The 22,992-nt window shown below is 37.7% G+C and overlaps 1 protein-coding gene and 1 non-coding gene across 7 annotated transcripts in view; one reads left to right on the plus strand and one right to left on the minus strand.

Annotated features, from left to right (window-relative positions):
- Positions 1-22,992, plus strand: part of LOC124612441 (glycerol kinase-like) — a 177,131-nt gene that overhangs the window by 127,906 nt on the left and 26,233 nt on the right. For all 6 annotated transcript variants that reach the window (XM_047140657.1, XM_047140655.1, XM_047140656.1 and 3 more), the window contains exon 8: positions 8,158-8,414. In XM_047140657.1, the coding sequence (XP_046996613.1) occupies positions 8,158-8,414 (257 nt within the window). The remainder of the gene's footprint in view (positions 1-8,157; positions 8,415-22,992) is intronic.
- On the minus strand, positions 17,783-17,857 carry Trnas-cga. The gene has a single exon. It is a non-coding gene; the product is annotated as a tRNA-Ser (tRNA).

Here is a 22,992-nt window from a genome sequence, read left to right on the forward strand (position 1 = left end):
TGTTACTATTTCTTGCACATTTTTCACAATGTATGCTTTTTTGATAAAAACTGTCACATATCAAGAGACTTGGTCTATTATTGTACCACCGAATTGAAGAAGGCCAGTATAGGATGGTGGGGGAGCAGAGCAGTGATAGGACATTGATGGTAGTTTAGTTGTCTACAGGCAAAATTGTTCTGTTCATAACTTTCCTGCAAGAATGCTGGCTCATTTATTCTGCCCCCTGATGCAGTTTTCTATGCCAAGTTTGAGCTGGAAAAGCCACAGCATCTGATTCAGATGTGTTGGTGCCTCAATGCAATGCTACAACTCACACCATGACAATCTCAATATTTTTTGACCAATATCCAATTGTACCGCCCTTGAACATCTAGACTGCAGCCACTGATTTGTCACCATGTGATTTCCATATGTTTAGGTCACTCAAGTAAGTTCCTGGTAGAGTGTGCTTCATGGCCAACACAAAGGTGCAACAGTTATTTCACTACTGGTTTCAGTCACATGCTCATAATTGTTTTGAAAATGGCATTACAAATTTTGTAACCAATGGAAAAACTGTATCAATAAGTTGGATGGGTTGGTAGAAAAATTACAGGTAATTAAATTTTGCTTAATAAAAAAAATAACGAAATGCTTGTTTATATTTGATCTATTTTCATGATAGTAAAAATCTGTTTCAGTTGAATTGTACTTTACCCAATAATATTCAAGATGACAAAATAATTTCTGTGGTCTTGGGTTGAGTGGTATTCTGTTCTCTGTACTCTGTTCTCCGTTCAATAAGCTCACATGTGACTTACACATCTAAATAAATATACCCCACAAGCCACTCTGCAGTGCATGTTGGAGGATACCTAGTACGAATAATTAGCAATTTTCTTTCCTATTCCAGTTGTGTACGTGCCTCTATAGGCATATATATCTATTATCGCATTATCATGATTCCTAAATGAGAGATGTGATGGTGGAAGCAGAAAAGTCATACTATCTTTTTCTGATATATAGGATGACTATAATTAAAGTTATAACACATTAGATTAGATTAGTACTTGTTCCATAGATCATGAATACGACACTACGTAATGATGTGAAATGTGTCAGGTTAATAAAAGGAGTCTGTACAAGATATTACATTTCACAAAATATTACATGACACTTAAATTTTTTTTTTTTTTTTTTTTTTTTTTTTTTTTTTTTTTTTTTTTTTTTTTTGGGGGGGGGGGGGGGGGGGAGGGGGAGATTACCCACTTACTATATCAAAAATTCAACTAATGATTAGAAGGAGTTGCCATTAAGAAATTCTTTTAATTTCCTTTTAAAAGCTATATGGCTATCTATCAGACTTTTGATGCTATTAGGTAAGTGACCAAAGACTTTTGTGGCAGCATAATTTACGCCCTTCTGAGCCAAAGTTAGATTTAACCTTGAGTAGTGAAGATCATCCTTTCTCCTAGTGTTGTAGCCATGTACACTGCTATTACTTTTGAATTCGTTCAGATTGTTAATAACAAATTTCATAAGTGAATATATATATTGTGAGGCTACAGTGAAGATCTCTACCTCTTTAAATAAGTGTCTGCAGGATGATCTTGGATGAGCTCCAGCAATTATTCTGATTACACACTTTCATGCAATGAACACTCTTTTACCCAATGATGAGTTACCCCAGAATATGTTGCCATACGAAAGCAGAGAATGAAAATAGGCGTGGTAAGCTAATTTACTGAGATGTATATCGCCAAAATTTGCAATGACCCTAATAGCATAAGTATCTGAACTCAAACGTTTCAGATCTTCAGTGTGTTTTTTCCAGTGCAACCCCTCATCAATGCATACACCTAGAAATTTTGAATATTCTACCTTAGCTACCAATTTCTGATCGAAGTCTATATTTATTAATGGTGCCATTCCATTTACTGTGTGGAACTGTATGTACAGTGTTTTGTCAAAGTTTAATGAGAGCCCATTTGCAGAGAACCACTTAATGATTTTCTGAAAAATACCATTTACAATTTCACCAGTTAATTCTTGTCTGTTGCGTGTATAGCCATACTTGTATCATTGGCAAAAAGTACCAGCTTTGCATCTTCGTGAATATAGAATGGCAATTCATTAATATATATTAAGAACAGCAGAGGACCCAAGACCGAACCTTGTGGCACCTCATTCTCAATTGTTCCTCAGTTTGAGAAATCGCCAATGTTTTGTGTATTATGTGAACTGCTTATTTCAACTTTCTGCACTCTTCCAGTTAGGTATGATTTAAACCATTTGAGCACTGTCCCATTAATACCACAGTACTTGAGCTTATCTAGAAGTAATCCATGATTTACACAATCAAAAGCCTTTGAAAGATCACTTCTGGTTACTCAGAGCATTTAATATTTCATTAGTGAAAGTATATATAGCATTTTCCATTGAAAAACCTTTCTGGAAACCAAACTGACATTTTGTTAAAACTTAATTTTTACAAAGGTGTGAAGCTACTCTACAATACATTACTTTTTCAAGAATTTTGGATAATGCAGTCAGAAGAGAGATTGGGCGGTAGTTGTTGACATCAAATATATCCCCTTTTTTATGCAGTGGTTTAACAATGGCATACTTCAGTCTATCTGGGAAAATACCCTGCTTCAGAGAGCTATTACATATGTGGCTAAGAATCCCACTTATTTCTTGGGAACAAGCTTTTATTATCCTGCTGGAAATGCCATCAATTCCATGTGAGCTTTTATTCTTGAGAGAGTTTATTATCTTCCTAATTTCAGAAGGAGAGGTGGGTGGAATTTCAATTGTATCAAATGGTATGGGTAAGGCCTCTTCCATTAACTGCCTTGCTTCTTCTAATGAACATTTAGATCATATTTTCTCAACAACATTTCAAAAATGATTATTCAAAATGTTTTCGACTGCCGGCTTGTTGTTTGTCAAGTTTCCATTCACTTTGATGGTAATGCCGTCATCCTGTACTCTTGGTTGACCTGCCTCCCTTGTAATAATATTCCAAATTGTTTTGATTTTGTTATCAGAGGTATTAATCTCAGACATGATGCACATGCTTCTGGACTTTTTAATAACCTTTCTTAATGTACCACAGTATTTTTATAATATTTGGCTGTTTATGGGTCATTACTCTTTCCTGTTGTTAGATACAGTTCCCTTTCGTGGTTACAAGATATTTTTATTCCTTTAGTAAGCCAAGGTTTTTTGCATGGTTTCTTATAATTAGAGTTAACTACTTTCTTGGGGAAACAGTTTTCAAATTCTCTTACAACTGTATCATGAAATAAGTTATATTTTAAAGTAGCATAGCATCAAGTTCTTTGCACACCTCATCCCATTCTAACTGCTGAAGATTTTCTCTGAAATTTCTATTTGTTGAGTCATTAATTGAATGCACAACTTTGGAGGGTAGTTTTGAATTACTGAATGGAGCTATGTCATATACTGTAACTATCTGAGCACCATGATCAGAAAGGCCATTCTCAACAGGACAAGAATTTATGTTTTTAAACTTAATTTGGTCTATAAAAGTGTCATCTATCAATGTGCTGCTGTCCTTTACTACCCGAGGAGGAAAATTAATGACAGATGTCAAATTGAAAGAACCGCCCAAGACTTCCAGGTCATTCTTCCTATTACCCTCTTTCAGTGAATCAACATTGAAGTCCCCACAAATAATAATTTCCTTTCCCCTATCTGACAGATAGGCATCCAAGTTTTCCAGGAATAAATGAAAGTTTCCTGAAGGGGACCTATATACTGTTACAATTATAAAAGAGCCCTCCTTCAGTCTAAGTTGACAGGCACATGCTTCTATATGTTGCTCTAGACAAAACATTTTTTGTATATAAACTTTTTACACAGTGCTAACTTTTGACATACATGGCAACTCCTCCTCTCATCTTATTCTCTCTACTCATATGTGCAGCTAGTTTATAACCACTGATATTTACCTTCTCCATATCAGACACAATGTGATGTTCAGACAGGCATAGTATATCTATTACATTATCAGATTCAATGTCATCTAAACAAACGAGGAGATCATCTACTGTATTCTTAAATCCTGGAATATTTTGGTGAAAAATGGTAACTGGTCAGGATGACATCAAATTGCAATGGAATATTATCGGAGAAGGGGGAAAACGTATGGCAGAAGGAAAAAAAAAAAGTGTGAAAATTGATCAATATATGGCACTGTATGTGTCAGAATACATAAATGAAAACACCTGTCATGCGCATGACCCACTGAAATTGGTATAAACATGTCGGGTACACGGCTTTTCCTCCTTTTGCGTCTGCGATGTTCACCATGGCTGTCTCAAAGCAGGATCGCGCTCTGCTTGTAAAGCTGTATTACAAGAATGATGACTGGGCACACATCACTCTGCAGAAGTTCCAGACACTGCAGGGTTTGAAAAAAGGTGTTGGTCCAATGTCTGCCGTGGGTGTGGAGAAAATAATTCGGAAATTCAAAAAGACGGGTTCCTTTTGGTGTGCAACCTGGTAGAGGGAGGAAACAAATTAATTCAACATCAGAGGAAGCAGTGGCCACAGCAGTGCAGGAGGAGACGATTGGTGGTGTGCAAATGTGTAGTGCATGGAGAATTGCCCAAACATTGGACATACCCATGAGCACAATGCATAAAATCATCTGAAACATCTTTCTTTGCTATCCATTCAAAATTACCCATGCGCACGAGTTGCTACCTGTTGACCTGCCACCAAGAGAGACATTTGCTTTAGAATTTCTTGCTCGCATGGAAGTGGACAATGATTGGCCGTGGAAGATTTTGTGGACAGATGAAGCCCACTTCCATCTGACAGGATATGTCAGTACACAGAATTGTCAAATTTGGGCAACAGAAAATCCACATGCAAATCAACCAGTACCCCTTCATCCTGATAAGGTCACTGTGTGTTGTGGGTTTAGGGCATCATTTATCATAGGGACATATTTTTTTGAAGAGACTGGTGCTTCCGGTCTTATTACGTGTACCATCACTGGTAAGCACTATGAGTGTCTTTTGTGCAACCATGTCATTCCAGCTCTCCAACAGCATGGATGTGTGGATGGGATCATTTTTATGCAAGATGGCGCACCTCCACACATTGCAAATATAGTTAAGCAGCTACTGAAGCACGATTTCAGGAATGCTAGAATTATCAGCCACCATTTCCCCACAGCCTGGCTGTCCCAATCACCTGATCTTAATCCATGTGTCTTCTGGTTGTGGGTCTATCTGAAACATGTGTTCAGTGTTCCAATTGCAGACTTAGCTGCATTGAAGGCATGCACTGCGCAACACATTCTGAATGTGACCCCAGAAACACATCTGTCAGTTGTGGAACATGCTGTTTCTTGATTTCAGTTGTTCCACAAAATGGTGGAAAGCATATTGAACATGTTTTGTGCCAGTCACACAGAAATTAATAATCCAATTTGTTTTGGTTGATGCTTTTTATGCAGTTTTTGGCCTCAGGACAGTTGAAAACCAATGTGATTGATGCTCTTTATGCGTTTTTTGGCCTCAGGACAATTAAAAACCTCTGTGATTTATGCTTTTTACGTGGTTTTCGGCCTCAGGACCATTAAAAACCTCTGTGATTGATGCTTTTTACATGGTTTTCGGCCTCAGGAAGATTAAAAATAGAATTTTCCCATACAATGCGATATGACCTTGCCATGGTGGATGGGCTTACGTAACTAACAGTATCACACCTGTACACCCATGCATATTGAGTAGTACAGTTTGTTTAATGTCAAACATACACCTGAGGTATTGTTGTATGATTCATTTGTAGTCGACCACTATTAAATTATGATGCTTACACCGCCAACCATTGCTGCGTTTTGTTACTATTTATTTTTCTTCTGCCATACATTTTTCACCTTCTCTGATAATATGTCATTGCAGTTTGACATAATTCTGACCAGTGGTGTTATTTCTACAGCTGTTTGAAAGTTTAACTTTAATTATAATCACCCTGTAGATTCTCTAAATTTATTCAATGGGGCTTCATAAGGATTATGTCATCTTTCTTCCAAGGGTTCCCGTTTAATTTGCCTGTGTGTTCTGTTACACTTTCATGTATATCATATTGTCCTGTTATGATCCTAGCAGTTCATCTCTGAATTCTTTCAGTATCTGTTGTACACCTATTTGATAAGGACTCCAAATGCTAGAATAGTGTTCTAGAACTGATCACACTAGTCTTGTATGCAATTTCTGTACCATATTCAGTGCACTTTTCTGGAATCCTTCCAATAAATCTGTCTTCCATTTGTCTCCCATAATACTGAGTTTACATGATCATTTTAAGTCACTTCTTAGTACTGCCCTAAGTCCTTATTTGGTATGATGTGTGCAAAATGTTCATTTGTAATCTTGTCATGGTTCTTTATGTTTTGTTTTGTGTGTGTTGTGAGAAATTTTTAAAATTCAGAATAAATGTCTCTGTAACTAGTAGATTATCTTGTTCATTCATTTGCCTGTTTTACTTTATCATTGAAACATGCAATGCTGAACTTATTTAATGCAAGGTTATTCTGTGTTGTCTCCCTAAAACATTGTTTATTGGCACCTAACTACTTCACTTTTGAGACCCAGGTGTACAAACAAATCAGAGAGGCTGTCACCCACCGTCACTGTCTGTCTCTTCCTAATCTGTAACATCCTGTTTAAACTTAATGACTTCCCCAAACCATTATTTCTATTCCAAGATCCCTACATATGCAATGTTCCACTGTGGAACCAGCTGGGTGCACCCATCCATTACAACCTACTCCTGTCCACCACTGGTAAATCAAACAATATCAGAGGTAGAGTAACCTGCAAAATCACTCATTGTTAATCAGCTAACTTATGTCCACAGTGCTGTGTGTAGGTATGACCATTACCAGACTGGCAGAACACATGAATGTGCATAGAAAAACTGTTCTACAGCATGATCAAGAGACACGAGTGCTTTCTACACTTCATGGGCTATTTGTATCCTCTCACCTAACACTGGTTACTCTGAACTCTGGATATGGGAACTAGTCCTGTAACACATCCTTTTGTCCTAATGCCCTCCAAGATTTAATCACTATAAATACGATTGTGTCTCTCTTTCTCCATTATACTTTTTTATTTATTATGATTCATTTATTTTCTGTGTTGTTGTTATTTTTTATGTTCACCCCGCCCCTCCCCCCTTTTTCTCATTTTTCCCTTCCTGCTGTATTTATTTCTCTTCCCCTAATCTGTCTTTACTTCTCACTCTGTTCTTATCATTCCTAGACTGAATTTGTCAAACTATTTGCCAACATACTATCTCTGACATACTTTATCTGATGCCTTCTTTGTCTATTCTTGTCCACGCTATAGGTGATTCACTCTTGTCCTGGTGTCTGAATGACCAGCCCATCATCTGTAATGCTCTCCAACCTACCCCTCTTTCCTCAATAAGGAAAGCACCATTAGTTCTGAAAGTTAGGCAGTGTGTAACTTTTAATTTTATATGTCTCTGTCAGTGCTGAAAGTTTTGTCTCCTGATGGTAAGAAATAGCCAACAGTTGTGTCTCATAATTTATTATTTGTTCAGTCTTTCACTTATTGTCTACCATAAAACCCATCTTACAGAACAGCACTCAGAAGTGCAGAATTAGTAAAAATTAATTGGTAGAAGTGCCCTCTGCAGATTATTTCTGTAAAGTATACTAACAACCAACTACAATTAGTGCTGATCTGCTCACATGGATAAATGTAATAATTGCATTCTAATTAATTTATTATTACAATGCCTTACATTTAAAAAATGCTGTTTTTCCTGTCATTTTACACATCTACCACTTTTACCTAATACTTTAAACAAAGCATAAACATTATGATCTTTCAGTTTACTAGAAAATTAGAATTTATGTTCAGTGTGAATGTTAGTGTTAACTAGAATTTATATCTCCAAGTGTAAATATTTCATTAAAATATAGAATAATGGCTAGTATTGGATCATAGTCCTGCATGGTATATTTCACATAGCCCATATAATTTTTTTCTGATCTTTATTCAGTGTGCTTTTATACAGATCCACATTCTGTTTCTCATTTATTACAGACTAATTCAGCTGTGTAACAATGAATTAATACAATAAAATTTTGCTCTTTTTGAGCTGGTCGAGTCAACTCATGGCCTTGTGACAACTGTGGCATACCAGATGGGCAGTTCACGTGCACCAGTATTTGCCCTGGAGGGGTCCGTTGCTGTAGCAGGAGCTGCATTGAGTTGGTTGCGTGACAATGTCTGTCTCTTGCATGACGTGTCAGAGACTGAAAGTCTTGCTAGTACTGTGAAAGACACCAATGATGTCTATTTTGTTCCTGCCTTCTCAGGGCTCTATGCTCCACATTGGCAGAAGGATGCGAGAGGGTAAAAACCTTTATTGTTACTGTTTATTGCATTATTATGTGTTCCTATAAGTTTCTGAAATGTATCGTATATACATATAGCACTGGACCAGAAAAAGAGACCAAACATGAGGCTGAAATTCCTTTAAATGCAGAGTTCATAACTGTCCATTTGAAGGAAATAAACTGAAGCACAGTAAAAAGTGCTGTAAATGTTATTAAGAGTGCTAAAGTCATAGAACAGATGGTTCCTATCTGGAATCCAAAAAGAATAAAATGAATATAGCGATTGGTGAGTGTCTCCAGATGTATACTGTATTTTACAGACTGTAAGTTCCTATGGACTATAAGATGCATATTAATTTTCAAGCATTTTTCTAATGTTTTTACCATTTTTATTATTCGATTGCAAAGCCAGACTAAAAAAAATCTTAGTTTATAAAACCGAACTGACTTTTAAACCCATGAAAATTGTCATCTGAATTTCTTCTTCTTCTTCTTCTTCTTCTTCTTCTTCTTCTTCTTCCTCTTCATCATCATCATTGTCCTCTTCATATATAAGATGGTCTTCACTGCGATCAGGAGCATTACTTATACCACACTTCTTCAAAAATTTAACAATAATGTCTTCTTTCATTCTTAGGCCATGACTGTTTTATCCACTAACTCACTTATTTGATTGTAGGTTGTTTTAAAGCTCCCTTCAGCATTAATTCACGTTGTTGGGTTTCATCCATCATTTGTTCTGTTCCTCTCTCATGTACACTTTAAATGGTTTATTTATCGAGACATCAAGGGGCTGCAGTTGTGAAGTAAGTCCTCCCAAAATGGCAGCAAGCTCTGTATTTCCCTGCCTCAATTTGTCTTTCACAGAATTTTTCAAATGACTACTAAACTGATACAGCACAAGAAGTGAACTCATCTTCAATAAAGCATCTTTCTTTCTCTCCCACACTCCATTAATCTGTAATTTCATCCCACCATTTTCATGTACGTGAACAACACCTGGCAGTATTTCAGGAGGTTTTGGCATTGTTTTGTGCTTAAAAATGATCATTGGATTGAGTTTAATACTGTCAGCACAACATGAAAGGACAACAGCTTAGTGCATTTTTGCATGTCCACTTGTTTTTATAGTTACAGTTTTAGCACCTCTCATGGCAACAGTTCTGTTACTCAGCACATCAAATCTGAGGAGTTTTGTCCATGTTCATTAGTTGGCTTGGTTCCACAACTGGTTTTCTGTCAATGTGGAATATGAAAGAAATGGAAAGATAATATTTTCTCTTTATTCTCTTGTGGTATTTTCTGAGATATTTTGGTTTTGGTTTTCATGCCAAGTCCGTGATGCTTCATAAACTGTAGAACCAACCAACTCCCCCCTTATAACTCCACTGCAGCACTAGCTTACAAGCATGTGTTTGGATTTTTGTATTAATTCCAATGCCATTTTGACAGTGTCTGTGAATCCATTTCAATACATCATCTACTAGTTTTGGCCATTCTGCAATCAGTCCTCTGTTTGCACATTTAGACTTGCTCATTTTTTTCAGTTCTTCTTTAGTAGCCCGCCAATCATGAATGGTTTTTATGTTGGTGGAGGCCAAAATTATACTCTGCTGCTCTGTTTCTAATTCCTCTGCATATGCTATTACTTTCAATTTATAGTCTGCATCATATGAACACCTTTTATTCCTTTCCATTTTGAAACTAGCTACTAACAAAAATATTGTACTATTACCGATAATGCAAATCACTTTTAATTCAAGTTCACTGGCACTGTTGACTGTAATGACACATCATAAGCTAGACAATGTTCTAGCTTTGTGATGGTGGGGTGGGAGGGAGACCGTGTTAGCAAGTTTGTGAATCCCCGCAACTCATGTGCATTGCATTGATCCACTGCTGCTGCCAGTTGAATCTAATGTTGCCAGATAGAGAGAGGTTTCCAATGGCATCAAATACATGGTCATGTTTAAGAATGGTGGGAATTTTAAACCAAACACTGGACATTTTTATATTAATTTCAAGTATAAGATGCACCTCAATTTTTGAGGCAGTTTTTCAAAGAAAAAAGTGCGTCTTGTAGTCCGTAAAATACGGTATACAGTGTGAGGCATCTGAAACAGACCACCCAAAAGGTATTCAGAATGAGTAAATACATTGAGGTGTGATTTTCACTAGATTATGGCAGATGATGAGGCAAATTTTCTAATGTACACAAGTAATGCCAAATTGTGAAACCAATTTTTTTTATGAAACTGGAAAGAACCTTTCAAGGGCTCTAGAGTGATATAATGCATGCAGAACTTGAGCAAATAGTAAAAAGATAACAGTGCCACAAAACACTGTCTCAAGGTCAAAAGAAGAAATCTCCCAAACAATTGCCCTATTGTACTAAATGTAAGCAAACATGTGACCAAGGTACAGTTCATGTGGGTAGCACATAAAATTGAGTAACAAATGTGAATATGAATATAAAAACTTTAAATCATTTGCCAGATTAAGTAATTTCAATATGTAATACAAGATTTAGGTAATAATTTATTGATTAACTAGCAAAAATGGCTCTTCAATATAAGAGAAAAATTCAGCTTTCCTTTCTGGCATATTAATCATTTTTATATTAAAGTATTTCTCTTTTCACAACATGATACTTAGTTCTTAGGATATGGACCCTGCTAATGGTATTAATGACTTGGGTAAATAATTACTGTAGGGTTAGGATCAACTATAACACACTCTGTTATGTTTGGAGTTTATGAGGGCATGTACATTTCAGTGTGCAACAGCACCACTGTTCTAACAGTTTGATGTCATTTGCCATACATGGAAACCATTTCCACTGTCCTAACTGTCATATATTTTCTGAAAATCTGAATTAGCTCTGCTCATGGAGTAGACTTTCTGGAAATGGAGGCTACACCCCATTTCTCTCAAAGACTCTTACTCACTCTAGTTAGAAACAAAGTGTGAGAAGATCATGTAAGTGAATCGAGCTCACTGCCTTTTGGTTTCTTCAGAAATTTTATTGGATTTGGGTATAATAATCCTCAGAAATTATTATGTTTGTGTACATTTTAGAAGGTTAAAATGCGGAGAAGAAGATTTTATTTTTAAATTTTCTATTACATTGTTGAATGCACAGGAGTAAAAGGTCCAGATTCATAATAGTGAATAAGCTATAAAATTGGCTTCGTGTTCGGGAGATGTTTTTCCTAAGAGAGATAGGTATGGAATGGTTTCTAGAGCACAATTAAATTCAAAGAAATGGAAATATATTTAGTTTTAACTTGAAGTTGTAGTGATTCGAGAATTTCTGTGTAAATTCTAGAACCACTCAGCCTTCTACCATCTCGAACACACAATATTCTAGATATGAGTGTGGGATTCCCTAAATTTAAGCCAAACAGAGATGTACATCTGACCCATTTCTTAGTAGGATTTAACCAAGCATTACCAAAAATTGGGAAGATTCTAAGAAAATTGAATTTGCTGTGGAGTACCTTCCAGGGGAAGCCTCAGAATGGGGAACGGTAAATATTGAGAATTTTTCCTCTTGGGAGGACTTTCGAAGGAGATTTAAAGAGAAATACTGGTCTGCCAGTGCCCAAGAAAAGTTGATATCAGATCCACGGGACCCGGGCAGTGTCATCTATGCCCCAGGGAGGTTAACATTCTAAGTTAACAGGTGGAGTGACAACCATCGGATCCTGAGTTGTTTTTGGTGTTTCTTACAAAATAGTCTTCCTGCACTGAATTCCTTTGAAATCTTAAACTATTCAGTCATCAATCCTTTAAAATCCAGAACTATCCTGGAGACTTATTGCTTAGAAAACTGGATATGACTATAAAATAGAGAACAACTTAAGAGAATCACAGAAATAAAGTGATATCTAAACAAAATAAACTGTATAGAGTATTATATTTGTGGCAAATGTAATAAGATGTGATTAGTTAAACAACTGCGATGCCATAGTTTATAGATTATCTACTTTGTATAGAGTATTTTATATCCCTTATGAGATGTGATATAGATGGGAAAGTTTGTATAAATTTTGAAAGGGGTGGGTATTGTAGATAAGGGCATGATTTACATGAACAGTTAAATCATGACTAACACAAAACACAGTGCACACCTTTCAAACAACCCTCACAAACAAGTGTGCCTGATTCTTCATCATTTGCCGTTTACATAGGGTTGCTAGGATTTCCTTCGGGGACCTCAAAGGGTGAAGGTGGGACAAGTCTGTTCTGTAGGAGATGATTTAACACCAAACCTCCTCCGGCGTCTCACTCAAGTATCTGAGAGGTAGGGATCCTGGGGAAGGGGGGTGGGAAGGGTTCCCTGTCTTTGGGGCTGTCTTCTTTCTCTTCTTTGATCCTAGCATCCACATCTATTTTTTCCTTTCTTACTTCTCATTTGAGGACCTGTCTATTTTTTTCCTCTTTCCATATTCATAAACTTCTATCACTGAAGTCCTTCCTTATTTCCATGGTTTCTCATAACCTACATTTTATCTTTAGATACGAAGGCTGAAGAATCAGACTACACAAACACACATCGACATATACACAAGTATACACTTAGACACAAACATACAGTTACAGACTAGAAAGCCTGTCACGATGTGAGAACTGCCAAGTGTTGTAGGAGAAAATGTGGGTACATCTAGAAATATGTACACATATATAGGAAGCTATGATGGTTCTACATCGGATATACATGAGAAAAGGTGTATATAAACTAAGAAAGAGGCATGAGCAAAGAGAGAAAATGAAAGCAGGAGAGAACATTAATCATGCTGATCAATAAGAAATGTCAGTATAATAAATACTCTAATGAATTGAATGATATATGTTGACATAACATCTTTTGAAAGTATAGAATTTGATAAGTAGAGGAGGACTCTAGGGAGAAAATGATGTATTAAAGAATAAATGTGAAGCTTAAGATAGATTTATATCTTTAGATTTATATCTTTACCACACTAACCAAAACGGCCTTGCTGTGCTGGTACTGCAAATGGCTGAAAGCAAGGGGAAACTACAGCCGTAATTTTTCCCGAGGGCATGCAGCTTTACTGTATGGTTAAATGATGATGGCGTCCTCTTGGGTAAAATATTCCGGAGGTAAAATAGTCTCCCATTCGGATCTCCGGGCGGGGACTACTCAAGAGGACGTCGTTATCAGGAGAAAGAAAACTGGCATTCTACGGATCGGAGCGTGGAATGTCAGATCCCTTAATCGGGCAGGTAGGTTAGAAAATTTAAAAAGGGAAATGGATAGGTTAAAGTTAGATATAGCGAGGAATTAGTGAAGTTCGGTGGCAGGAGGAACAAGACTTTTGGTCAGGTGAATACAGGGTTATAAATATAAAATCAATTAGGGGTAATGCAGGTGTAGGTTTAATAATGAATAAAAAAATAGGAGTGAGGGTAAGTTACTACCAACAGCATAGTGAACACATTATTGTGGCCAAGATAGACACGAAGCCCATGCCTACTACAGTAGTACAAGTTTATATGCCAACTAGCTCTGCAGATGATGAAGAAATTGATGAAATGTATGATGAGATAAAAGAAATTATTCAGGTAGTGAAGGGAGATGAAAATTTAATAGTCATGGGTGACTGGAATTCGAGAGTAGGAAAAGGGAGAGAAGCAAACATAGTGGGTGAATATGGATTGGGGGAGAGAAATGAAAGAGGAAGCTGTCTGGTAGAATTTTGCACAGAGCATAACTTAATCATAGCTAACACTTGGTTCAAGAATCATAAAAGAAGGTTGTATACATGGAAGAGTCCTGGAGATACTAGAAGGTATCAGATAGATTATATAATGGTAAGACAGAGATTTAGGAACCAGGTTTTAAATTGTAAGACATTTCCAGGGGCAGATGTGGACTCTGACCACAATGTATTGGTTATGAACTGTAGATTAAAACTGAAGAAATTGAAAAAAGGTGAGAATTTAAGATGGGACCTGGATAAACTGACTACACCAGAGGTTGTACAGATTTTCAGGGAGAGTATAAGGGAACAATTGACAGGAATGGGGGAAAGAAATACGGTAGAAGAAGAATGGGACACTCTGAGGGATGAAGTAGTGAAGGCAGCAGAGGATCAAGTAGGTAAAAAGACGAGGGCTAGTAGAAATCCTTGGGTAACAGAAGAAATATTGAATTTAATTGATGAAAGGAGAAAATATAAAAATGCAGTAAATGAAGCAGGCAAAAGGGAATACAAACATCTCAAAAATGAGATCGACAGGAAGTGCAAAATGGCTAAGCAGGGATGGCTAGAGGACAGATGTAAGGATGTAGAGGCTTATCTCACTAGGGGTAAGATAGATACTGCCTACAGGAAAATTAAAGAGACCTTTGGAGAAAAGAGAACCACTTGTATGAATATCAAGAGCTCAGATGGAAACCCAGTTCTAAGCAAAGAAGGGAAAGCAGAAAGGTGGAAGGAGTATATAGAGGGTCTATACAAGGGCGATGTACTTGAGGACAATATTATGGAAATGGAAGAAGAGGTAGATGAAGATGAAATGGGAGATATGATACTGCGTGAAGAGTTTGACAGAGCACTGAAAGACATGAGTCAAAACAAGGCCCCAAGAGTAGACAACATTCCATTAGAACTACTGACAGCCTTGGGAGAGCCAGTCCTGACAAAACTCTAACATCTGGTGAGCAAAATGTATGAGACAGATGAAATACCCTCAGACTTCAAGAAGAATATAATAATTCCAATCCCAAAGAAAGCACGTGTTGACAGATGTGAAAATTACCGAACTCTCAATTTAATAAGTCACAGCTGCAAAATACTAACGCTAATTCTTTACAAACGAATGGAAAAACTGGTAGAAGCCGACCTTAGCAAAGATCAGTTTGGATTCCGCAGAAATGTTGGAGCACATGAGGCAATACTGGCCCTACGACTTATCTCAGAAAATAGATTAAGGAAAGGCAAACCTACGTTTCTTGCATTTGTAGACTTAGCCAAAGCTTTCGACAATGATGACTGGAATACTCTCTTTCAAATTCTAAAGATGGCAGGGGTAAAATACAGGGAGCGAAAGGCTATTTACAATTTGTACAGAAACCAGATGGCAGTTATAAGAGTCGAGGGGCATGAAGGGGAAGCAGCGGTTGGGAAGGGAGTGAGACAGGGTTGTGGCCTGTCCCCGATGTTATTCAATCTGCATATTGAGCAAGCAGTAAAGGAAACAAAAGAAAAATTTGGAGTAGGTATTAAAGTCCATGGAGAAGAAGTAAAAACTCTGAGGTTCGCCAATGACATTGGAATTCTGTCAGAGACAGCAAAGGACTTGGAAGAGCAGTTGAACGGAATGGACAGTGTCTTGAAAGGAGGATATAAGATGAACATCAACAAAAGCAAAATGAGGATAATGGAATGTAGTCAAATTAAGTCGGGTGATGCTGAGGGAATTAGATTAGGAAATGAGACACTTAAAGTAGGAAAGGAGTTTTGCTATTTGGGGAGCAAAATAACTGATGATGGTCGAAGTAGAGAGGATATAAAATGCAGACTGGTAATGGCAAGGAAACATTTCTGAAGAAGAGAAATTTGTTAACATCGAGGATAGATTTAAGTGTCAGGAAGCCGTTTCTGAAGTATTTGTATGGAGTATAGCCATGTATGGAAGTAAAACATGGACGACAAATAGTTTGGACAAGAACTGAATAGAAGCTTTCGAAATGTGGTGCTACAGAAGAATACTGAAGATTAGATGGGTAGATCACATAACTAATGAGGAGGTATTGAACAGAATCGGGGAGAAGAGGAGTTTGTGGCACAACTTGACAAGAAGAAGGGACCGGTTGGTAGGACATGTTCTGAGGCATCAATGGATCACAAATTTAGCATTGGAGGGCAGTGTGGAGAGTAAAAATCGTAGAGGGAGCCCAAGAGATGAATACACTAAGCAGATTCAGAAGGATGTAGGTTGCAGTAAGTACTGGGAGATGAAGAAGCTTGCACAGGATAGAGTAGCATGGAGAGCTGCATCAAACCAGTCTCAGGACTGAAGACAACAACATCAACAACAACAGAAAATACTTAATTATGTTACACACAGAAATGTATACTAGGGTAATGAATCGTGAGGCCTACTCAGAAAGGATAAGGGGGGCGTACCCAGCATTCACTAAGTATAAAGATCAGGCATACCTACATGGACATAGGATAATCTGTGACCTAAAATATGTGGATGTTTTACAAGGGGCGTACCTACCAGAATGGAAAGAGGAAGTGCTCTCATAAGGTCAACCCACAAGCAAGCTATAGGTACTGATCCTAGGAAAAGGGGACAGTATCGTGACAAAAGTCACAAATTTTATAAGAATTATTTTGGAAAGGGTGAATCTATGGAGGACTAGCAATATTAAGTTTCATGTAAATAAATGAGTGCCCAAAAGAACACTTTTATTTTGCCCAGAGTACCTCCAAGCTACAACTAATGAAAATAGTACATACTAGGAAAAAGATAGTACAAAAAGTTAAGAATAGAAAATAGATTACTCATGTGTCATAAACACCTGAAGTTTTCAATCGATAAAGAAAAAGAAAAGTCCTCTCAATTCCTAAATATTTAAATATTAGTAAAGCTGACTAAAACCTTGAGTGAATGCTCATGTCTTAATGTCAAAGTAAAATAAGAATGAATAGCAAAACAGTAAGCGAAAGATTGTTCACGATTATTGAAAGGAACTAAATGTATACTGCTGAAATATAAAATGTTATTATGTGTGATATTAGTTGCATAAAGATTATGTATAAGATATTGTGTGTTCAATCAAAAGGGGGGGGGGGGGGGTGTATATGAAGTGATTCGAGAATTTCTGTATAAATTATAGAACCACTCAGCCTTCTACCATCTCAAACACACGATATTCTAAATAGGAGCGTGGGATGGTAGAATCCTACCCACTGCGTGTCCCATGTTTGTGTATGCAGGTTTAAAGTCATTCACGAGAAGAAAGTAGATGCGGCGGTCAAACGGCATCGACAAGTACCTGTCGGACAAAACATAAATGGAACTTCCTGTCAGATTAAAACTGTGCGCTGGACCAAGACTCGAAGTCAGGAACTTTGCCTTTCGTGGGCAAGTGCTCTACCAACTGAGCTACCCACGCATGACAAATGACCCGTCATCACAGCTTTAATTCCGCCAGTACCTCATCTCCTACCTTCCAGACTTCACAGAAGCTCTCCTGCATACGTTGCAGAACTAGCACTCCTGGAAGAAAGGATATTGCAGAGACATGTCTTAGCCACAGCCTAGGGGATGTTTCCAGAGTGAAATTTTCACTCTGCAGTGGAATGTGCACTGATATTAAACTTACTAGCAGATTAAAACTGTGTACCAGACCGAGACTCGAACTCGGGACCTTTGCCTTTCGGGGGCAAGTGCTCTACCAACTGAGCCACCCAAGCACGACTCATGACCCAGATCCATAGATGTGTTAGTGAGTGTGTATAGAAGAACCATGCAATCTATATGCAGATCTGTGCCTATTGTGTCCATGACTAAAGTTATGTGAAAGAAGAACAGTTGAAAAAGTAATCTTGTGAACTCGTAATCCAGCCTTATTAGAGGCAAGACCTATTTTATGATTCATGTGAAGTAGAGTCATGCTTATAAGCCATCACTTTTATAAATGTAGGTAAATTTTGTTTCTGATGTTGGACGGAGCAAGTGACTTACTAGAAGTCATATACGTATGTGGAAAGAGAAAATTGTATCTGTATGGAGTTCAAATATACCGTTGGTTGACGAAAAGTAAAGTTTGCGTATCTACTTATTTCACAAGTAGAGAGAGAGGCTAAAATATTCCTGTACCTGGCATCATTCTACGGAGGAGAAGTCAAGAGAGTTTTCCAGTAGCCAGCTAGCCAGCAAAGAAGATCGGCTGCTAATTTCAAGTAAGTCACTTCGTATAAAAGAAGTGTGAAGTTTGTACGTCTACTTCATGCTTTAAATTGGCATCAAAACTTTAGAAAGAGACTCACAAATAATTGATGTTTCCACAATGGAAAACAGAAAAAAGGAAAAGAAAAATTATTTCTCCAAAGGTGAATTCTCGAATTCAATTCTCCGAAGTCACTCATTCACTTTTGACAACTGTCTATGTACAGTTATGTGTGGATTGTGATTTTTGTATGATTGTTGTTGTGGTGGTGGTGGTGGTGGTCTTTAGTCCAGGAACTGGTTTGATGCAGCTCTCCATGCTACTCTATCCTGTGCAAGCTTCTTCATCTCCCAGTACCTACTGCAACCTATATCCTTCTGAATCTGTTTAGTGTATTCATATCTTGGTTTCCCTCTACGATTTTTACCCTCTACGCTGCCCTCCAGTACTAAATTGGTGTTCCCTTTATGCCTCAGAACATGTCCTACCAACCGATCCCTTCTTGTAGTCAAGTTGCACCACAAACTTCTCTTCTCCCCAATTTTTGTCAACACCGTCTTATTAGTTATGTGATCTACCCATCTGATCTTCAGCATTCTTCTGTAGCACCACATTTCGAAAGCTTCTATCCTCTTCTTGTCTAAACTGTTTATCATCCACGTTTCACTTCCATACATGGCTACACTCCATACAAATACTTACAGAAATGACTTCCTGACACTTAAATCCATACTCGATGTTAGCAAACTTCTCTTCTTCAGAAACGCTTTCCTTGCCGTTGCCCATCTACATTTTATATCCTCCTTTCAAGACACTGTCCATTCCATTCAACTGCTCATCCAGGTCCTTTGCTGTCTCTGACAGAGTTACAATATCACCGGTGAACCTCAAAGTTTTTATTTCTTCTCTATGGATTTTAATTCCTACACCGGGTTTTTCTTTTGTTTCCTTTACTGCTTGCTCAATATACAGATTGAATAACATCGGGGATAGGCTACAACCCTGTCACACTCCCTTCCCACCCACTGCTTCCCTTTCATGCCCCTCGACTATTATAACTGCCATCTGGTTTCTGTACAAATTGTAAATAGCCTTTCGCTCCCTGTATTTTACCCCTGCCACCTTAAGAATGTGAAAGATAGTATTCCAGTCAACATTGTCAAAAGCTAGAAATGTAGGTTTGCGTTTCCTTACTCTATCTTCTAAGATAAGTCATAGGGTCAGTTTTGCCTCACGTGTTCCAACATTTCTACGGAATCCAAACTGATCTTCCCCGAGGTCAGCTTCTACCAGTTTCTCCATTCACCTGTAAAGAATTCGTGTTTGTATTTTGCAGCCGTGCCTTATTAAACAGATACTCTGGTAATTTTAACAACTGTCAACACTTGCTTTCCTTGGGAATGGAATTATTATATTCTTCTTGAAGTCTGAGGGTATTTCACCTATCTCATACATCTTGCTCACCATATGGTAGAGTTTTGTCAGGACTGGCTCTCCCAAGGCTATCAGTAGTTCTAATGGAATGTTGTCTAATCCCGGGGCCTTTTTTTGACTCAGGTCTTTCAGTGCTCTGTCAAATTCTTCTCGCAGTATCATATCTCCCATTTCATCTTCATCTACATTCTCTTCCATTTCCATAATATTGTCCTCAAGAACATCACCCTTGTATAGACTCTTTATATACTCCTTCTATCTTTCTGTTTTCACTTCTTTTCTTAGAACTGGGTTTCCATCGGAGCTCTTGATATTCATTCAAGGGGTTCTCTTTTCTCCAAAGGTCTCTTTAATTTTCCTGTAGGCAGTATCTATCTTACCCCTAGTGATATATGCCACTACATCCCTGCTTAGCCATTTTGTACTTCCTGGCGATCTCATTTTTGAGACGTTTTTATTCCTTTCTGCCTGCTTCATTTACTGCATTTTTATATTTTCTCCTTTCATCAGTTAAATTCAATACATCTTCTGTTACCCAAGGATTTCTACCAGCCCTCATCTTTTTACCTACTTGATCCTCTGCTGCCTTCACTATTTCATCTCTCAAAGCTACCCATTCTTCTTCTACTGTATTTCTTTCCCCCATTCTTGTCAATCGTTTCCTAATTCTCTGCCTGAAACTCTCTACAACCTCTGGTTCTGTCAGTTTATCCAGGTCCCATCTCCTTAAATTCCCACCTTTTTGCAGTTTCTTCAGTTTTAATCTACAGTTCATAACCAATAGATTGTGATCAGAGTCCACATCTGCCCCTGGAAATGTCTTACAATTTAAAACCTTGTTCCTAAACATCTTTCTTACCATTATATAATCTGTCTGAAACCTTCCAGTATCTCCAGGTCTCTTCCACATATACAACCTTCTTTCATGGTTCTTGAACCAAGTTTTAGCTATGATTAAGTTATGCTCTGTACAAAATTCTTCCAGGTGGCTTCCTTTTTCATTTCTTACCCCCATTCCATATTCACCTACTACATTTCCTTCTCTTCCTTTTCTTCTATCAAATTCCAGTCACCCATGACTAATAAATTTTCGTCTCCCTTCACTACCTGAATAATTTCTTTTATCTCATCATACATTTCATGAATCTCTTCGTCATCTGTGGAGCTAGTTGGCATATAAACTTGTACTACTGTGGTAGGCGTGGGCTTCGTATCTGTCTTGGCTACAATAATGCGTTCACTATGCTGTTTGTAGTAGCTTACCCGCATTCCTAATATTTTTTTATTCATTATTAAACCTACGCCTGCATTACCCCTATTTGATTTTGTATTTATAACCCTGTATTCACCTGACCAGAAGTCTTGTTCCTCCTGCCACCGAACTTCACTAATTCCCACTATATCTAACTGTAACCTATCCATTTCCCTCTTTAAATTTTCTAACGTACCTGCCTCATTAAGGGATCTGACATTCCACGCTCCGATCCATAGAAAGCCAGTTTTGTTTCTCCTGATAACAACGTCCTCCTGAGTAGTCCCCGCCCGGAGATCTGAATGGGGGACTATTTTACCTCTGGAATATTTTACCCTAGAGGACACCATCATCATTTAACCATAAAGTAAAGCTGCATGCTCTTGGGAAAAATTACAGCTGTAGTTTCCCCTTGCTTTCAGCTGTTTGCAGTACCAGCACAACAAGGCTGTTTTGGTTAGTGTTAAAAGGCCAGATCAGTCAATTGTCCAGACTGTTGCCCCTGCAACTACTGAAAAGGCTGCTGCCCCTCTTCAGGAAACACACATTTGTCTGGCCTCTCAACAGATACCCCTCCATTGTGGTTGCACTTGCAGTATGGCTATCCGTATCACTGAGGCACGCAAACGTCCCCACCAACGGCAAGGTCCATGGTTCATTGGGGCAATGTATCCATATCTGTTATAGATGCACTTGAAAATGCCTGAAACTAATAGTGCTGAATAAAATACAGTTTTAAAATACAGCATAGTGGAACAATGTCTTCAGATACTTCCCGTTGCTGTTTCATTTATCGTTTGGACTGTTTAATCTCAAATCATATGGAAATACAGAAATTCTGTTTTTTTTTTTTTTTTTTTTTTTTTGTTTGATACAGTGATCTTCATGTCTTGGATGTTTTATAAGAGCTTTCCTTATTTTATTTTTCAAACAATTCATCCACAAGTCCAGTACAGGCCTATACTTGTTGCTTTGGGCTCAGTTTACTTGTTTCTGTTGTCATTTGTTATAATTTTTTCTGTAAATATATGCTGTATTTAGTCTCTAAATCCCACTTAGTAGTGTGTTCAGTTAGACACCATAATCATTTATATTTAAATACATACATTGCAAGCCTTCACAGCGTGAACGCAGAGTATACCTCCTGCCATTGCCGGTCATTTCCTTTCCTGTTCCAACTGCAAATGGAGCAAGGGAAAAACGACAATCATACGCCTCCATACGAGCCCTGATTTCTCTTATCTTCTCTTCATTATCCTTAAACAAGATATATGTTGGTCTGTAGCCTGTCACAAATGCAAGTTCTCTAAATTTTATCAGTAGTGTTTAATAGACAGAGCTTCTTTCTTCCATGTATTTCCATTTGAGATGTGAAGCATTTCTGTAATACTCATGTGTTGTTTGAAGCTACTGATAACCACTTCAGCATCATGCCTCTGAATTGCTTTAATGTCTTCCTTTAATTTCAGACACACATAAGCAGTACTCAAGAGTGAGTCACACAATTGTCCTGTATGTGGCCTCCTTTTTAGATGACCTATATTTTCCTGGAATTCACCCAATAAACTGATTTTGTTTTCTTTACAACTGACCATATGTGCTTACTTCATTTTGTGTTGCTTTTCTGTGTTATGCGTAGACATTTAATAGATGTAAATATGTAAAGCAGCACTCCAGCAATACAGTATTGAAACAGCAGAGGATTGTTTTTCCTGCTCATCTGTATCAACTTATATTTTGCCTGCGATTCATCAGAGCAAATAGAAATTTCATACTGTATGCTCCCGGTCAGTCAACAATGACATTCCCCCATACACTACAGTGTCATTAGCAAAATCACATTTTGCTACTCACACTTTTTGTCAGATCATACTGAGGGAAAGAGGAGTTCTGTCACATTTTCCTGGGGAAATTCTGATAATATCTTTGCCTCCAATGAACACTTCCTGTCGAGGACAATACACAGTATACAAA

This window comes from Schistocerca americana, chromosome 4 (assembly GCF_021461395.2).
Source record: "Schistocerca americana isolate TAMUIC-IGC-003095 chromosome 4, iqSchAmer2.1, whole genome shotgun sequence".
In the NCBI taxonomy this organism is placed as follows: domain Eukaryota; kingdom Metazoa; phylum Arthropoda; class Insecta; order Orthoptera; family Acrididae; genus Schistocerca; species Schistocerca americana.